The sequence below is a fragment of the Castor canadensis genome, chromosome 1 (genome assembly GCF_047511655.1).
Source record: "Castor canadensis chromosome 1, mCasCan1.hap1v2, whole genome shotgun sequence".
NCBI classification, from domain to species: Eukaryota; Metazoa; Chordata; class Mammalia; order Rodentia; family Castoridae; genus Castor; species Castor canadensis.
Window position 1 is genome coordinate 37,848,968 of NC_133386.1, and position 20,277 is coordinate 37,869,244.

A 20,277-nucleotide genomic window follows, 5' to 3' on the forward strand; every position below is an offset into this window, starting at 1 on the left:
AGACAGAAAGAAAAGGGAGGGAAAGTGAGAGAGAGAGAAAAGAAAAAAAGAATTTCAATAAAGGAGGTTTGGTAAAAGATCATTTACCAAACAGTCACACAATGTTTATGAAACTACATGATAAGATAGCACACAAAGAAAACATTTACTATTTAACTACTCAGGAGGAAAAGGGAAGGAGGCAAGAGGGAAATTGTTTGAAAGCCATTTTAAGGTTTCTCATACACAAACTGTGGTAGCAGGCAGAGTATCAGAGCAAATCTTCCTTTCAATTTCCTCTGAACACTAGTAGAGATTTATGTAAGGTAGTGTAATTTAGTTTAGGGAAAACTGTGATTGCATCAGCTTGTCTTTACCCTTGGCCTGACTTTACATTCCTCTCCAGAGCTCTTGCTTAGACTGCCCTTAAGTACTCTTGCTCCAGAAAAATCTGCCCTATTGTTGTTAGAAACTGTTTTTCAAGAAAGTTCCACTGGTAATTCCTCTTTAAGATAATTCATTTGAAAAGATTTATACTTGCCTGGCTTTTTTTAGATTATAAGGTTTTTTGTTATTTTGGTTTTTGTTATTTTTTGTTTTATTTCTGTTTTAATAGTTTGATCATTTCTGGCTTCCAATGCATAGCTTAAATACAGGTTTGTCTGTCTCTATAAATTTCTTTCTTTCTTTCTCTCTTTCTCTCTCTCTCTCTCTCTCTCTGTTTGTATGTCTCATTTCCTCAGGACAAATTATGTTGACTGCTTCAATAACATCACTGATTTTTGTTCCCATGCTACCAAGGTCACACTTAAGCATTTTTGGATATGTTTTTCTTTTCATTATTAGAATATCTTTCTGAAGAGGCCAAGCTAAGCATGACAAATGAATTTTACATTTCTGATCTGAAAAAACTATGATGTTTTTTATGAACATTACTAGTTTGCATCCTAGTTTAAGCACCCCCCCCCAACACACACAGCCTTATTCTTCATTTTAGGGAGAAGCGAAGCAACTTGTTCAGGAACCACCTTCCTACTGGAATCTTGAAATCACTTAATTCAGACTGAGAAGGTATTATAGCTTTAAAACTCACTATGTGGGTATCTATAGGCAAAAAAAAAAAAAAAAAAAAAAAAGAAGAAGAAGAAAGAAAAGAATCTTAACCTAAATTCATGTCTTTTACAAAATTAACTCAAAATGGATTGCACACTTAAATATAAAACAAAATATTAGAAAACCTAGAAAATAAAGCAGGGAAATCTTCAGAACCTAGGACTAGGCATAGAACATTATATTTGACACCAAAAACATAATTCATAAAAGGAGAAACTTGATAAACTGAACCATATCAAAACTAAAAACTTGCTCTGTAAAAGACCCTGTTAAAAGGATGGAAGAAAGAACAAGCTACAGACTGGAATAAAATATTTGTAAACCACACATCTTACAAAGGACTAATACATAGAATATGTAAAGAACCCTCAGAATTCAATAGTTAAAAAAAAAGACATTTCAATTAGAAAATGGGCAAAAGATATGAAAAGACATTTCACTGATGAAGATATATAGATGGCTAATAAGCACATAGAAAAGCTGTTAACTTTAGTAGCCATTAAGGAAATACAAAATAAAAGCACAACAAGATATCACTACACATACTGGAATAGATAAAATTAAAAACAGTGACACAGCTAATGCTGATGACAATGCAGAGAAACTGGATCACTCATACATTGCTGATATGAATGTCAAATGGTACAACAAGTCTAAAGAAGAGTATAACAGTTTCTTACAAATGAAACATACACTTAACCATTTGACCCACTAGTTGTACTCTTGGGCATGTATCCCAGAGAAATGAAAACTCAGGTTCACATAAAAATTTGCACACTGATGATCCTAAGAAGCTTTATTTGTAATGGTCCAAACTGAAAATAACCCAAATGTTCTTCAATGAAAGAATGACTAAAAAGCTGTAACATACTAGTACCATGGAATGCAATACAAAGGAACAAACTGCTGGCATATGCAATAGTCTGCATGGACTATAAGGAAACTGCAGACTGAAAAAATGTAATTGCTAAAAGTTATATACTATATGATTTCATTTATATAATATTCTTGCACTGACAAAGTACAGAGATTAAGAACATACTAGTGTTTGTCAGAAGTAGCAGGTAGAGGGAAGGAGGTAAAAACAGCTATAAAAGGGTAGCACTGTGATCCTTTTAATGTCCTGATTGTGATGGCAGACACAGAAATCTACGTATGTGATGATATTGCATAGAAGGAAATACATACAAACACACACACAATGATTTGGTATTCTGAATCAACATCAGTTTCTGAGCTGTTACTACTGGGAAGAACTGAATTACAGATTCAAGGTATTTCTCTAATATTACTTACAACTACAATGTGAATCTACAGTTATGTCAAAATAAAAAGTCCTATACTTCCTACTTATTCTACATTTCCTATTTTTCCAATGTCTTGTCCATTATATGCCTGACTTCTTGCTTCACCAGTCTTGTAGCTCTCTGTAGTCTAAAAAGCAAGAACATTTCAATACAACAAGTAGCTTAACTCTTGCTTTCCACAAGTCCTTATTTATGATTATTATTCCAACTGGGGCACAGCCTTTGGAGATGGCTCTGTGTTTGGATACTGACTCTTCTGCTGCATGAAATGGACAAAATACTTTGTGAGTCTTAGCTACCTCATTGGTAAAATGAGGATAAAATAACCTATGTCATAGGTTTGTTTTGAAGATAAATAAAATAATACTTAAACATCACAGGTTTATTTCAAAGATAAAAAAATACAGCACTTACATGCAGTAAGTCTTTAAACTGTTTCCTTCCTTATCCCATTAAAAACCTAAAATGCTGCTTAATTTCTGAATAGACACATTGACAAAAAAAAGAAAAAAAAAGTGTTGGTTTTAGTTCCAGGCTTATATTTAGAAAACAGGAAATGCATCTTTAACGAGCATAGATTGTAGGTTAGGGAAGGAGTAAGATTAAATTTAGTGCTTAAGAATTTCGGTTTAGGAGACCATAATGATCGTTGTAAACCTATTTTTTCTAAGTCTGAAAGCTTGGCATTCATTTTATTATGATTAATGAGTGACTGTCATATAGGTGTTTAAATCTGTAAAAAGTAGCCAGTGCTAGATTACTTGTATTCAGATACCAAGAAATGTGTGTATTTTGGACAAGCTTAAGCCTAAAACTGCCACTGATTCCAATGATATCCCTTCACCTACCTACAGAAATAGGTAGACATACAAAAATCAATTCCCCACAAGGTGTTAAGCTTTAAATGGGTCATAAATTTTTAGTGATAGCTCAACCAGTTAAGCTATAGAGCAGCAAGAGCTAATCACCTATGTATGATTTAAATTTCAAGGTAAGTTGTTGAACATGGGATTCAGAGCAATCTGCAGGTCAATGCGTGACAGCCAGATTCTCTCAGCAGCACTAGCTTGAAAGAACAGGCAGAGGTAGAAAAAAGAAGAACCAAATGTCACTCCTCTCACATTAATTTTTAAAAGGACAAAGTAAACTGCTACTGGTTACTTGCTCTGCTAGTGAACAATCACAGAACACAAAGGGTAAGTAATACTTGAGGTGAAAGTCCCTCCGATATCTTTTTTAAAGCACTGATATAATTTTGCAAAATGAATACTTACCGGGCAAAATAACTTTGTTTACGTTCCTTCTTCTCTTCCTTGGTATCCATAATACACAACCAAAAGTGCAAAATATGTGAAAAAGTCCTTCTTTTCAATCAAAGAATCATAGCCCTGTAATAAAAAAAAATAACAAATCAACGTGTAAATTAAGAACTATTTAATGGCCAATGTGAAGAATAAAGCAGAGTAAAGTTACATAGTCCATAACAAATGAAAGATAAACTTTAACCAGGAAACACAGTCACATGAGTCAAACACAAAATGCAAATGTCCCCTGGAGGGGTGGGGGGAAAAACAAATCTCAAAACTACAATTAGAATGGAGATGTTAAGCCACAAAGCAGAACACTGACAGAAAGCCAACCTGAAGTACTTTCCTCATAATTAACAATTATTTTTAAATGTGCCAAAATGGTTACTTTCACTGACTAGGCTGGGCTCTGCAGATGTTGCTTTTTTTTTTTTTTTTAAATTTTGAACTCATAATCACTCTTTTCGAATAATTAGTAATGAATGTCTCATAGAACAAAGCGAAATGGTTCACTTAGGTGTTTTATAAGAATGGTCTTTCTTTACAAACAAAAATAACTTCAGCATTCTATTTTATTTCTGGTAACATTCCAGCAAGAACAGCCCACTTGAGAAAATGTGGAAATGGAAGTACAAAGGCTATTCTTCAGAAAGGCTTTCTATGCTCTCCTCTCCCTCTCCCGGGTCCTGATACCCTCACTTATGTTTTCTGGCAGTGGTTTCCTGTCTCCAGATCAATCCTCCTTAAATAACACATTCATCATGCTATTCCCCTGCTCAATAATTTCCAATGTCTACTTACTGCCTGCTTCACCAATCTAAATTTTCTATAGGACATTAAATGCTCCTAAAATCTATGCTTTCACCTTGAAACAAATGTTCACAAATCAAATTTAAATTTTAAAAAGCAAAGTCCAATCATCAAAATTATTTCCCTATTTCAATTCAATAAATAATTTAATCCATAAAACATAGTACATGAAAGGTACTGTGATAAGTACCAGAGTTCAAGAATAAATGAGACTTGATTATCTGCTCTAATGGAATTTACTGTCTTGTGAGACACAGGATTTCAAGATAATCAGATAAGTACTGTAATGGAGGAGGCACAGGAACTGGACCCTACAGCAATAATAATTAACTCAATGTAGCCATCCTACAATGTACATATTCCAGAATATCATGTTGCTCATGACAAACATATACAATCTTTACTTGTCATCTAAAAACATAAACCTTTAAAAAATAATACTCAGCCTTAGGCATGGCCCATCTGGTATCTCCTCTCACACACTAAAGGTATAAGTATGGGCTCCCCAGGTAAACTGTAAGGAAACAAGCCCAGCTTGAACAAAAGCAAGAAGACACAAGAGTTCCCTGCTGCTCCAAGGTAAAGTGTGAAGCAGAGGATAAAGTGTAAGCTGAAGAAAAGGCATGAGAAGGATCAGGATCACAGAAGACCTGGTATGCATCTAAGGAGTCAATCCCAACTACACATCCCCAGCTTCCCACCCCTTCACTGCACCTTGCTCGCCATCACTGAATTCAACAGCAGCACCTGCAGCGGCCATTTCAAACTGACCAGAGCCAGCTCATGTGATAAAACCAATTTTCTCAACCCTGATATACAAGAAAGGAAGCCACCAAAGAGTTTCACCTCAGGATGGATATGACAGATTTAAGAAGGAAAAGCAGACTCATTAGAAAAGAATTACAGTAAAACCAGTTAAGTAAATAAGGTGCAAACCTAAGCTACAATAATCAAAATAGAAAGAGTGGCTTCCTTTCGGCTGGAACCTCTATCTTCCAGTAATTCACCAAAATGACGAACACAAAGAGAAAGAGAGAGGAACCCGATACATGTTTTCTAGGCCTTTTAGGAAACATGGAGTTGTTCCTTTGGCCACATGCGTGCAAATCTACTGCGAGGGTGATATAGTAGATATCAAGGGCATGGGCACTGTTCAAAAAGGAATGCCCCATGGCAAAACTGGAAGAGTCAACAGTGTCACCCGGCATGCTGCTGTGAACAAGTGAGTTAAGGGCAAGATTCTTGCCAAGAGAATCCATGTGCATGTTGAGCTTATTAAGCACGCTAAGAGCCAAGATGGCTCCTGAAACTTGGGAGGGAAAATGGTCAGAAAAAGAAGGAAGCCAAAGAGAAAGGAACCTGGGTTCAGCTGAAGCGCCAGCCTGCTCCACCCAGAGAAGCCCACTTTGTGAGAACCAATGGAAAGAAGCCTGAGCTGCTGGAACCTATTCCCTATGAATTCATAGCATAAAGGATGTCAAAAAATAAGAGTCTAGACAGTAAAAATTTCTTTAAAAAAAAACAAAAATAGAGAGGGATGAATTCAAGAAATACTTAGGAGGCAAATGAATTTAGATTTGGTGATCCATCTGATACAGACAACATAGGAGAAATGAAGAAGACCCTCTACATTTCTGCTTCAGGGACTGGGTGGATTTTGACATACCATACAATATATAAAAAAGGCAGAAGGAGATGAGAGATCAATGTTGCACATGTTGCCTTTGAGGTGTCTATGGATAGTCAGCTGGAGACACTCCCCAGATATATGATTACATAGAAATCACAGGACAGTAGTGAGAGACAGAGAAAAAGAATTAGAAAATTACCAGCATATGGTTGTCGTTAGGGGGGAAAAAAAAGTATGATGATGAAGTCACCATGGAAGCTTGACAACTATGCATAAGGCCCTATATGAAAACAATGGGAGACACAGTCCCAGCACTTTCTGGTCTGTCCACATGTCCCTGACATGGGCTCCACCCTCAAGGAGTTTATCGTTCAGTGTGGAAAATAAGACATGAGCAAATAATTAAAACATAGAGTAATCATGAGGCCCTGAGTTCAACCCCCAGTACTGCCAAAAAAAAAAAAGTAATTAATTTGGAGCATTAATTTGGAGCTGACCAATGAAAAATACTAAGAATCTAGAACACACAAATTCAATTTTGACTGACATGATAAAACAAACCTTTCAAAATGGTTAGGATTTCAATAGATAAAGAAGAGGGATAAGGAATTCCAGAAGGAGAAAATACCTAAGAAAAAGGATATAAATGAAAAAGGGCAATACATTCAGGCAAGAAAGACTCTTAGAGTGGCTTAATGCTTGCCTACTATGTTACTTATTTCAACATATTATCCATATGTTTTCAATATTAATCCTTATAACCACACAATGATTCAGACATCTTTATTTCTATTAAACTGAGGCTAAGAGTTGCCAATTAATTTCCCTAATTCAATGCACTAACTGTACTGGAATAGGGATTAAAGCTGAGTTTGGTGTTCAAGCCGGAATTTTTCAATAACCTTTGGAGCCAGAAAGCAATTGAAGATGAGCTAGAAAAAAGGAGAGTAGAACTGGGTGTCGGTGGCTCACTCAGGAGACAGAGATCAGGAGAATCACAATTCAAAGCCAGCCCAGACAAATAGTTCGAGGGACCCAATCTTGAAAAACCCTTCACAAAAATAGGACTGATGGACTGGCTCAAGGTGAAGGCCCTGAGTTCAAACCCCAGTACTGCAAAAAAGAAAGAAAGAAAGAAAAAGTAGAGTGGAATCCACAATCACCAGTGCCTCAGTATAGACTCTGGATTAACATAAATGTAGGTGGCCTTTGGGAGAGAGGGTCATTGAGGATCTCCAACAGGACTAGATCAGTGAAGGAATGGGAGTAGAAGCTATGCCACAATGAGTTGAGGTAGTTAATATTCATTCAATAGTTTGGGTGATGAAAAAAGAAAAAGGTAAGATGAAGGCTGAGTGTCCAGTTATCATAAAGTCAATTTCACAGGGTGGTTTGAACTCACTGGCCTCCTCCTCAACTTTGTATCTTTTTCCTTACTCTTTCCTCAACCTTGAGATCACCTTGCTATCCTCCAGGTCTAGTGCAAGACCTAATTCTGCTGTATAGTCTTTCCTGACCACTTGTGTGCCCTTCTCTCTCCTCTTAAGGACCTTACTTCCTTTGCTACCTATCAATTACTAAGAGGCACTTCATCATACACTGTGAGACAAGGCCTCTTCACTTGCCTTCTCAGCTCCAGACTCTAAACTGCCTTCAAATCAAACACCACCATGTTTCACACTTTCCTTGTACTTCCCTAAATATCTGGTACCAGAGTAGGTAGAAAATCCATATAAAAGCTAAGCAATGAGTTAAATTAATCCAGAATTGGGGATGGGTCAATTATAGGGCAGATCAATATGAATCCAAGGATTCTCTCAAATTAAGAAGTATTTGAGGATCAGGGGCATAGACTTGCCAGCCTCTCTTAGCCTCCTAAGGAGTTTAGAATCTCAGTCTTCTTGCCCTGCCCTAGGCCAGGTTATTTATTTTACAGTTCCTCTCCTATATGACACAAATAGGTGGAGATTTCTGTTTATTAAATTTCTCCTCATGAATAAATATGAAGCCATAACAACCTAATTGGAAAAATTTTATAGTGCATACTAAGCCAGAAACTAATATTTGATTCTAGTAGAAAAATATTTGCTTATTTTGACAAAAATAAGCAAAAGAGGAAAAGATTAAATGACTTAAGAACTGCCATCTGGTGCTGCTATGTCTGTTTAGAAATGGTTGGGCTTTTTTATTTTTGAAATATTCTATTAGATAAATAAAAATATGCTACTGTCTGGTTTCTTTTTATGTGATTTTTTTTTTTTTATTTCTTAAACAAGACAAATGCAGTCCTTTCACAGCTTGAAACACACCAGTAGATTAACCAGAAAGAGGTAGGCAGTGACTACTATAAAAATGATTTGCACAGAGCAACACACAGCAGCCTTCATACTGCAGTGAAAAACCAAAGCTCCTTAAATCAATCTCTAATGGGAAGTACATTTCCATTATAAGTGGTTATAAAGGGCTTTTAAAACCCTTCATTCATTTAATGTCGACTTTTCCACACATCAATATTATACTCTAGACTCATCCAAACACCGACTTACAAGAGTATCCTGCATTCACCCTGTGTTGCAGACCAAACAGAATTTTAGGAGGGAGCAGAAAATGAATCTTCTGTTTAAACATTTCTTTTTGCAATCTTAAATCAGTACAGCCAATTCGAACCTAAATTCAGCTCACTATTCAGAAACAACAGCTATTCCAAAGAACCTTACCTTGTAAGAATTGTGTTACTGACAAAGTATTTTTTGTATTATCAGTAAAGTGTTTCATATTGAGAACACAGCACCATTTATAGAGAATTTAAGAAGAGGACTAGTGGAGACTCCATAACTACATCAAACCAGAGTGGACTGTACAGCACAGCAAGGTTTTTTGGATTCACATCCTTGACCAGTCAGGGCTAATCTATAATGCCCAACAACTGTTTTCCCAACAACATGTTTCTTAATACACAAATCAAATAATGACAGGAACATGCATTGAGGCTTTGTCACACTGAGTTGGCCACTTAAGGGACAGACTAAAATGTACCTTTTTATGCAGACATTTCCTCCTAGAAAATACTTACACCGAAACATGACACCTGTTCAGTCTCTCAAAGGCACACTGCCATCAAAACAAGGGAAGAACACTCAAATTTAATCAAGGTCATAAATTTGAATACTTTCTTTAACAAGAAACCTTGGAAGATACAGTACTCTTGGTTGATATAAAATAAAAAAGCCTTGGAAGAAAGACATAGAACCAGATACAAATGTTTGCCACAGACCTGTGAGCGGAGCAACCAGTAGGCATTGCCCCCCAAATAAACACATAAAGCAGCAGCAACAAAACCCAAAATGTGATGGCAAGAAAGAGCCAAAAAGTGAGGCCTAAAGCAGAGTGATGATCAAAGGGCCACCAATGTGCTACTGAAAAAATGGAACAAAGTCTTTGGATGGTAAAATGAATGGAGAATTTGACAACTCCAGTTCAATTTTCTCTGCTTAGGGAACTTAAATTGGACCTGAAAATAATTAAATGAATGGGAATTTCAGTGTTCCCTTACTTAAGAGTAAAAAATTCCATCAAAGTTCCTAGATGATCTAACTCTGGGCTACCTAGATAATTTTATAAGTTGTCTTTAAGAAGAGGACCTACAAATGAGATTTCTACAAACTAGAAATCAGGAATTGTCAAAGATGTAGGAAATGCCATAAACCTCAAAATAAGCAAATACATTTTGATTATCAACAAAAGTTAGAAGGGAAGTTGTACAGCCAAGTGCCAGTGGCTCACAACTGTAATCCTAGCTACTCAGGAGGCAGAGATCAAGAGGATCGAGGTTTGAAGCCAGTCCTGGGCAAATAGTTTGGGAGACCCTATCTTGAAAAGACCCATCACAAAAAAAACGCTGGTAGAGTGGCTCAAGGTGTAGGCCCTGAGTTCAAATTCCAGTACCACACAAAAAACTGTATAAACTATTCATTGGATAACATATAGATCCAGGAAAACTTGAAAAATGATCCCTAAGTGCAGGCTGGTAGGATCTGGAATCAAAACCAATGAACCCAGAATGTTCCCATAAAGCCAACCATTCAGAAAAACAAAGTGGATTCCTTTCTGAAACATCTGCCATTGGCCAAGTATCCTGCTGCAGACACAAAGAGGAAGTCAACATGCATGAGCCAGGAAGTTCAGGAAGAATAGGCAGCTGTAACCCATCATCTGTTAAAGGAGAAGCAGAAAGTACCCTGATATTGCTGGGTACAAAGAACCACAGAGCACAAAGGAGACCAACGGACTGCCAGGAACGGTAAGGGAAGGGGTGTCAGGACACATCACAGATGATGCTAGTGCTGGGCTATGAAGGAGAAGCAGGAGTCTCCCAGGCAGTGAATGCAGAAGAGGTTGGGCTCCTAGGCAGAATGTGATGTATGGGCAATCACCAGGGAGGGAATGTGTGGTATCCTGAGCAATCTGGTATAACTTTAGGGCAGGGCTGGCAGAGCAGATGATGTTCAGGCAATGATGGCATAGTCAAGTTCCACTGACCTAACTTCCCTCTTTGACATAGCTACTGTTCCAAGAGATTGGAAAAATGAGGTAAATATAGTATAACTGCACTTAAGACATTTGATCAGTTTTTCTTGATCTGTTTATGGACAAGTTGGAGAAATGTTGGCTGGATGTATGTGTGGATGTTTTCATGATTAGATGGATAGGAAACTCATTGAACCACTACACCAAGAGTATTTGCTGACTCACTGACTAACCCCAATTCAGAGCTGGAAGCTGACCTCAATCTTTGACCTGCAGAGAGGGTATTAATAGCAAAATACAGTATTCTTTCTTAAGCTCCATCCTCGCCAGTAAATTTGCCACTGACTTGAATGAAAATACAGAGGCCTCCTTATCAACTTTTTGGAATAATAATAGCAGTGAGATTCAGAAAGATCTCAGCTATATGTAGAAGGGAGTCAACTACCACAAGGTAGAATTTACCCAATACGAAACTTGAGTTCTACTGGTGAGGTGCAAAATAAAGAAAGGGAAAGGGAAAGGAAAGGAAGGGAAAGGGAAAGGAAAGGAAAGGGTAAGATTACTGTGAGCACAAGTGGAGATGATTTGTGGTTTCAGACGACAGTAAGACCCATACACCCAATATTGTGATTCAACTGTGAACCACCCTCCTCCCTCCCCCGCCCCCCCAAAAAAAACACTAAGGCAAACAACTCAGAATAAAAAGATTATGATAGCTGCCCTACCCTTTTTGAGGATTAGGATATATCAGGATTATTTCATTTAGCTCCAGGTCTCACACTACAGGAGAAATGTACAGCAATAAGAGCAACCAGGATGGTTAAATGATATAAAACTAAGATTTAAGAACATTAGTCAAAGGAGTTGGTCAGGTTTACCCTGGAGAGAGAGTTAAATGACAATGGTTTTTAAATATCTCAAGGATCTTTCTCTTAAAAGATCCTCAAGGTGCTCTCCAAAGAGCAGGCATTAGATATGGAAGGAGAGAGACTGTGGCTCAGTCTTACAGACAATAGCCAAGAGTTGCCTGCAGATGTGGTTTCCTAATCCCCAAGTGACTGACCAAAATGAGCAACACTTCAAGTAAGTGCTATGGAGAAGGTGCTGCTCTCAACTTTATCAAACCCAATACCTTTATCTACATAAAAATTTCATTATATGCCCCATATATACTGAAATGAAATTCACAAATAATACAAGTTTCTAACACAAAACAAAAGCAACATGATGCCTCAAAGGAAAGTAACTGATAACGGGTATTTCAATATGTAAATTCTCATGTCTTAAAAATGAATATAATGCCAAAAGAAGTAACTTGAAACAGATATTTCAATGAGTAAATTCTTGGGCACAAGTTCATTTGAAGACAATGAAATACTCAGATGCTTCCACCTACACAGGATAAGCTTAGCTGTAGACAGAAGCTCAGAAACCATTTCAGTACATATAAGTACAGAAGCTGAAGGAACAGAGGTATAGTGATGGGCAGGGTGGACTAGCACAGCAAATAATAATCAAACAGATATTCCCATACATGGGAATTTGGAACTATCTCTTTAGTTTTGTTAGATTGCCCCAATAGTCATATAGATCCTATGGAAGATAGGAAATTACTGAATTTAAGGAATAACTCTTTGTTTTCTTAGACTGTCCCATTCACAACAAGACATTTGTACCTCTGCTTCCCCCAACTATATTCCAGTAGTGCCACCCCCCATAACTGTCAATCACAGGCCTTGGGGATGGGTGGGGGCACTGCATCCATAGAGAACCTCTGCATTAGAAAACCAAAATTTTCCAGTAATTTCTAAATTAAAATTTCTTAATTTCAAAAATTCCTTCAAAGCTCAGATGTTTTATAAATAATACACCCCCAAGAAGCTATTTTCCATATGCTCTGTGTTTCTCAGTAACACTGAACAACCGTGTTATTTAGATGGAGCAATACTTTAAAGCAAGCCTGGTCTGGTTAGAATCCAGACTTTACCACCAACAAGATCTGTAGCCTTAGGCAAATTTCCTAGTTCTCCAGCCCTTATCTGCAAAGGATTGTTACAGAGATTGAACATGTTTAAAAGGTGTCTCTAGAATCTGGTGTCCTATGCAACAGAAAATTCTGACCGCCATTTATTTCAGCAAATCTAAATATTCACATGCTCATGAAATACTACTTTAAGTAACCCCTAGAGAGCTGGATTCAAATTTGCCCCAAATAGAAAAACCATGAGCTTTTGAACGTTAACAAAATACATCAATTTTTTTGTTCAATGCCAACATAGTCTATTTAGTTTAATATTTATGACTGTATGAGGGAGTTAATATTCTCAATTCTTTTAAGATAAGGAATCTGAAGTTTAGAAAAATTTAAGAATTTATTCAAGGTTGGGCTGGCAGAGTGGCTCAGGAGGTACAGCACTTGCCTAGCAAGCCTGAGGCCCTGCGTTCAAACCTCAGTATCACCAAAAAAAAAAAAAAAAAAAAGTATTCAAGGTCAAACTGCCATAATAGTCAAACCCCAGAACATTCACTTCTTGTCTGGTCCCAAAGAAAAGAACCACTTATAATGGCTTCTAATGCAAGGCTGTACAAAGTTTTCACGTCAATGTCCTGGTTCTTCCTGGACAGCTAGAAGGCACAAGAGGCTGGACACCAGGACTTGGGTTGCATTCCTGACTGTGCAGTATTTGTTCGTGGTACTGTGCTTACCATCTGTAAGAGCAGTCTGTATGTGTATGTAGGGCTGGGTCAAACCAGTACTGTTATGGTGGAGTAAGTACATTACCAATGTAACTGAAATTGTGTTTAACTATAAAGAAATACTGCACAGGAGGAATTCCAAGATGGCGGCTAGAGGTAGGAAGCAGAAAGCGAGCCTCCTATAGTGAAATCTTGGAGAGACGCTGGAGACACACTTTGCAGGCATAATCACCGAGAAAAGGCATAACTTTGACTCCTCCACATCTCCAGCCGGCGCAGAGAATCTCCACTTCACGTTAAACGGAGAACCGAGGAGGCCCCCGGGCCGCCAGTGGCCGGCGCCCATACGGCTTGGGAAGACGCGGACCAGGTGAGCTTCGCGGTACCGCGGTTCCCCCACAGACAAGCCTGGGCCAGAGCAGCATAGCCCCCTGGACAGACTGACCTCCACCCGGGGAAAAAAAGAGAAACTGAGTACTAAGCAATAAGAACAGTTAAGACACGCTGGAAAGAGGGTGGGGCGCCCTGAGCGCTGAAGATTGGGGGAAGGGAATCCTTCCCGGGACTGTAAATAAACGAGCCGGGCGGGCCGGAGAGGCTCTGGAGAGGCTCTGGCGGGAGCGGGGCGCCCAGCAACCAGGAGCGGGGACGCTTGTGAGAGGAGGGAAGACCCACTTCCCACGTGAACTGTAAATAAACACGCAGGCCTGACAACGCGGGGCAGTGTCGCCTTTCCCAGTGCTTGGAAAGGGAAAAGCCTGTAGCAGAGGCCCCCCTCCCCCGCACAGGAGAACTCTGAGCAAACAAAGCCTGTGGGACCAGGTGAGTGCTAAGCTCACCCCAGAGATCTGCATAAATAACGCCTCCAGCTACAGGCTGAGAGCAGCAGGCAGGCAAGCCACAGTTGCAGATACCACTCTCAGAACTGCCTCCAGACGCTTTTTTTTCTTTTTCTCCCTACCTTTGATGAGAGAACAACCGAATTACACCTGCAAGCCAAAAAACTTACTGAAACTGTATTGCATTTGAACTGGGGATACTTGGGGGGGCTTTTTTTTTTTTTTTTCTTCTCTGTGTGTGTGAGTGTAGTTTTGTTCTACTTTATGCATCCCCTTTGATGAGACAACTACAGAACAACATCTGAGGCACCAACTCCAGGACTGGAGATTGAGACGGACATCCAAATTATTAAGACTGAAATTGCATTGCATATAAACTTGGAAGTTTTTTGGTTTTTTGTTTTTTTTTTTTTTTAATTTTCTATTTTCCATTTTATTTTAATTCATTTTTATAAATAGATATTACTTTCATATACTTATTTTTTATTTTTTTTTTATCTTTGATTTTCAATCCTCTCTCTGTCACTCTATTGTCTGTTCAGCCTATTGTCGATTAGTACACTAACACTCCCTGTTTATACCTTTGAAACTCTCTTGTCTGATACCTTGTTCTGCTTTCTCCCTCTAGTCTGTATATTTGTTTTCCCCTTTTCTTTAACTTCTTGCTTTCCATCTCAGCTCACTCTTCCATTCTCAATATTACCATTGTTATTATTACAAGCTAGAAAATACTTAATTACACACAGTACAGGGACAGTAAAAACACCAAGGACAATGACAGGAAGACAGAAAAAACAAGGAAACCAGTTTCCCCACAGCAAAAAATTAGTACAGGAACCAGAGGGGAATGAAGAGAACAGAAACTCAGAGCCAGACTCCAACAAAATGAAGATAAACTATGCCAAAGGACCCAATGAAGCCTACAAGAATAATTTAAAAGAAGACATACTACAAGTACTCAATGAGAATTTTATAGAGATGATACTGGATAGGGTCAACCAAAATGTACAGGAGACACTCAAGAAATTCCAAGACAATAAAAATAGAGAATTTGAAAAAGCAAAAGAGGAAATAAAGGAAACCATAGAAGCACTGCAAAAACACCAAAGTGAAAGAGAGAACACAATGAATAAATGGATAAATGAACTCAGGACAAAAATAGACAACAATAAAGAGGAAATGACCCAGGATATGGAAAACCTCAGAAAAAAGAACGAAACAGAACTGCAAAACAAAACGGAAGGCCAATCCAGCAGAATAGAACAAACAGAAGACAGAATCTCAGAACTTGAAGATGAAATGGTAATTAAAGGAAAAACTGAAGAACTATTAATTAAACAACTCAAGACCTGTGAAAAGAAAATGCAAGAACTCACTGACTCCATCAAAAGACCAAACTTGAGAATCATGGGCATCGAAGAAGGAGAAGAGGTGCAAGCGAAGGGAATGCGTAATATATTCAACAAAATAATAACGGAAAATTTCCCAAATCTAGAGAAAGATATTCCCATACAAATGCAAGAGGCCTCCAGGACACCAAACAGACCAGATCAAAATAGAACTACTCCACGACATATCATCATTAAAACAACAAGTTCAGAAACTAAGGAAAGAATATTGAAGGCTGCAAGAGAGAAAAAACAAGTAACATACAAAGGTAAACCCATCAAAATCACAGCAGACTTCTCAACAGAAACATGAAAAGCAGAAGAGCGTGGGGTGAGATCTTCCGGGCACTGAATGAAAATAACTTCAACCCCAGGATACTCTACCCAGCAAAGCTATCATTCAAAATAGATGGAGCAATAAAAGTCTTCCATGATAAGCAGAAACTAAAACAATATGTGACCACAAAGCCACCATTACAAAAGATTCTGCAAGGGATCCTGCACACAGAAAGTGACACCGAACTTAACCATGAAAAGGCAGGCAGCACCAAACCACAGGATAAGAAAAAGCAAGACAGTAGAGAGTAACATCAAGTTAGGTACACACAATCAAACCTTCAAACAACTAAGATAACTAAATGGCAGGAATCACCACATACCTATCAGTACTAACACTTAATGTTAATGGACTTAATTCACCCATCAAAAGACACCGTTTGACAAAATGGATTAAAAAAGAAGATCCAACAATTTGTTGCTTACAGGAGACTCATCTCACCGACAGAAATAAGCATATGCTTAGGATGAAAGGCTGGAAGAAGATTTACCAAGCCAATGGCCCCCGAAAACAAGCAGGAGTAGCAATACTTATCTCTGACAAAGTAGACTTCAAACCTACATTGATCAAACGAGATAAAGAAGGACATTCCATACTAATAAAAGGGGAAATAGACCAAAAGGAAATAATAATCATCAATCTGTACGCACCCAATGTCAACGCACCCAATTTCATCAAACATACCCTGAAAGACCTAAAAGCATATATAAACGCCAACACAGTGGTTGTGGGAGACTTTAACACTCCATTATCATCAATAGATAGGTCATCCAAACAAAAACTCAATAAAGAAATCCAAGATCTAAAATATGCAATAGATCAAGTGGACCTAGTAGATGTCTACAGAACATTTCATCCAACCTCTACACAATATACATTCTTCTCAGCAGCCCATGGAACCTTCTCCAAAATAGATCATATCCTAGGGCACAAAGCAAGCCTCAGCAAATATAAGAAAATAGAAATAATACCATGCATACTATCTGACCACAATGCAGTAAAAGTAGAACTCAACAACAAAAGTAAAGACAAAAAACATGCAAACAGCTGGAAACTAAATAACTCATTACTTAATGAAGAATGGATCATCGATGCAATAAAAGAGGAAATTAAAAAGTTCCTAGAAGTCAATGAAAATGAAAACACAACCTACCGGAACCTATGGGACACAGCTAAGGCAGTCTTGAGAGGAAAGTTTATAGCCATGAGTGCATATATTAAAAAGATTGAAAGATCCCAAATCAATGACCTAATGATACATCTCAAACTCCTAGAAAAACAAGAACAAGCAAATCCCAAAACAAATAGAAGGAGAGAAATAATAAAAATAAGAGCTGAAATCAATGAAATAGAAACCAAAAAAACCGTACAAAGAATTAATGAAACAAAAAGTTGGTTCTTTGAAAAAATAAACAAGATCGATAGACCCCTGGCAAACCTGACTAAAATGAGGAGAGAAAAAACCCAAATTAGTAGAATCAGGAATGCAAAAGGGGAGATAACAACAAACACCATGGAGGTCCAGGAAATCATCAGAGACTACTTTGAGAACCTATATTCAAATAAATTTGAAAATCTAAAAGAAATGGACAGATTTCTAGATACATATGATCATCCAAAACTGAACCAAGAGGAAATTAATCACCTGAATAGACCTATAACACAAAATGAAATTGAAGCAGCAATCAAAAGTCTCCCGAAAAAGAAAAGTCCAGGACCTGATGGATTCTCTGCTGAATTCTATCAGACCTTTAAAGAAGAACTGATACCAACCCTCCTTAAACTGTTCCATGAAATAGAAAGGGAAGGAAAACTGCCAAACACATTTTATGAAGCCAGTATTACACTTATCCCTAAACCAGGCAAAGACACCTCCAAAAAGGAGAACTATAGGCCAATCTCCTTAATGAACATTGATGCAAAAATCCTCAACAAAATAATGGCAAATCGAATTCAGCAACACATCAAAAAGATTACTCACCACGACCAGGTAGGCTTCATCCCAGGGATGCAGGGGTGGTTCAACATACGAAAATCAATAAACGTAATAAACCACATTAACAGAAGCAAAGACAAAAACCACTTGATCATCTCAATAGATGCAGAAAAAGCCTTTGATAAGATCCAACATCATTTCATGATAAAAGCTCTAAGAAAACTAGGAATAGAAGGAAAGTTCCTCAACATTATAAAAGCTATATATGACAAACCTAGAGCCAGCATTATACTTAACGGAGAAAAATTAAAACCATTCCCTCTAAAATCAGGAACCAGACAAGGATGCCCACTATCTCCACTCCTATTCAACATAGTACTGAAATTCCTAGCCAGAGCAATTAGGCAAGAAGAAGGAATAAAAGGAATACAAATAGGTAAAGAAACTGTCAAAATATCCCTATTTGCAGACAACATGATCCTATACCTTAAAGACCCAAAAAACTCTACTCAGAAGCTTCTAGACATCATCAATAGCTATAGCAAGGTAGCAGGATATAAAATCAACATAGAAAAATCATTAGCATTTCTATACACTAACAATGAGCAAACGGAAAAAGAATGTATGAAAACAATTCCATTTACAATAGCCTCAAACAAAATCAAATACCTAGGTGTAAACCTAACAAAAGATGTGAAAGACCTCTACAAGGAAAACTATACACTTCTGAAGAAAGAGATTGAGGAAGACTATAGAAAGTGGAGAGATCTCCCATGCTCATGGATTGGTAGAATCAACATAGTAAAAATGTCGATACTCCCCAAAGTAATCTACATGTTTAATGCAATTCCCATCAAAATTCCAATGACATTCATTAAAGAGATTGAAAAATCTACTGTTAAATTTATATGGAAACACAAGAGGCCACGAATAGCCAAGGCAATACTCAGTCAAAAGAACAATGCAGGAGGTATCACAATACCTGACTTCAAACTATATTACAAAGCAATAACAATAAAAACAGCATGGTACTGGCACAAAAACAGACGTGAAGACCAGTGGAACAGAATAGAGGATCCAGATATGAAGCCACACAACTATGAGCAACTTATCTTTGACAAAGGAGCTAAAAATATACGATGGAGAAATAGCAGCCTCTTCAACAAAAACTGCTGGGAAAACTGGTTAGCAGTCTGCAAAAAACTGAAACTAGATCCATGTATATCACCCTATACCAAGATTAACTCAAAATGGATCAAGGATCTTAATATCAGACCCCAAACTCTTAAGTTGATACAAGAAAGAGTAGGAAATACTCTGGAGTTAGTAGGTATAGGTAAGAACTTTCTCAATGAAACCCCAGCAGCACAGCAACTAAGAGATAGCATAGATAAATGGGACCTCATAAAACTAAAAAGCTTCTGTTCATCAAAAGAAATGGTCTCTAAACTGAAGAGAACACCCACAGAGTGGGAGAAAATATTTGCCAATTATACATCAGACAAAGGACTGATAACCAGAATATACAGGGAACTTAAAAAACTAAATTCTCCCAATACTAATGAACCAATAAAGAAATGGGCATGTGAACTAAACAGAACTTTCTCAAAAGAAGAAATTCAAATGGCCAGAAAACACATGAAAAAATGCTCACCATCTCTAGCAATAAAGGAAATGCAAATTAAAACCACACTAAGATTCCACCTCACCCCTGTTAGAATAGCCATCATCAGCAACACCACCAACAACAGGTGTTGGTGAGGATGTGGGGAAAAAGGAACCCTCTTACACTGTTGGTGGGAATGTAGACTAGTACAACCACTCTGGAAAAAAATTTGGAGGCTACTTAAAAAGCTGGACATCGATCTACCATTTGATCCAGCAATACCACTCTTGGGGATATACCCAAAAGACTGTTACTCCAGAGGCACCTGCACATCCATGTTTATTGCGGCACTATTCACAATAGCCAAGTTATGGAAACAGCCAAGATGCCCCAGCACTGACGAATGGATTAAGAAAATGTGGTATCTATACACAATGGAATTTTATGCAGCCATGAAGAAGAACGAAATGTTATCATTCACTGGTAAATGGATGGAATTGGAGAACATCATTCTGAGTGAGGTTAGCCTGGCTCAAAAAACCAAAAATCGTATGTTCTCCCTCATATGTGGACATTAGATCAAGGGCAAACACAACAAGGGGATTGGACTATGAGCACATGATAAAAGCTTCAGCACACAAGGGAGGGGTGAGGATAGGTAAGACACCTAAAAAACTAGCTAGCATTTGTTGCCCTTAATGCAGAGAAACTAAAGCAGATACCTTAAAGCAACTGAGGCCAATAGGAAAAGGGGACCAGGAACTAGAGAAAAGGTTAGATCAAAAAGAATTAACCTAGAAG

The 20,277-nt window shown here is 37.8% G+C and overlaps 1 protein-coding gene and 1 pseudogene across 2 annotated transcripts in view; one reads left to right on the plus strand and one right to left on the minus strand.

Annotated features, from left to right (window-relative positions):
* Ncoa7 (nuclear receptor coactivator 7) overlaps positions 1-20,277 on the minus strand; it is a 153,058-nt gene that overhangs the window by 118,413 nt on the left and 14,368 nt on the right. For both annotated transcript variants that reach the window (XM_074075249.1, XM_074075247.1), the window contains exon 2: positions 3,674-3,787. In XM_074075249.1, the coding sequence (XP_073931350.1) occupies positions 3,674-3,723 (50 nt within the window). In that variant the 5' untranslated portion in view covers positions 3,724-3,787. The remainder of the gene's footprint in view (positions 1-3,673; positions 3,788-20,277) is intronic.
* On the plus strand, positions 5,551-6,004 carry LOC109683990 (large ribosomal subunit protein eL21-like; annotated as a pseudogene).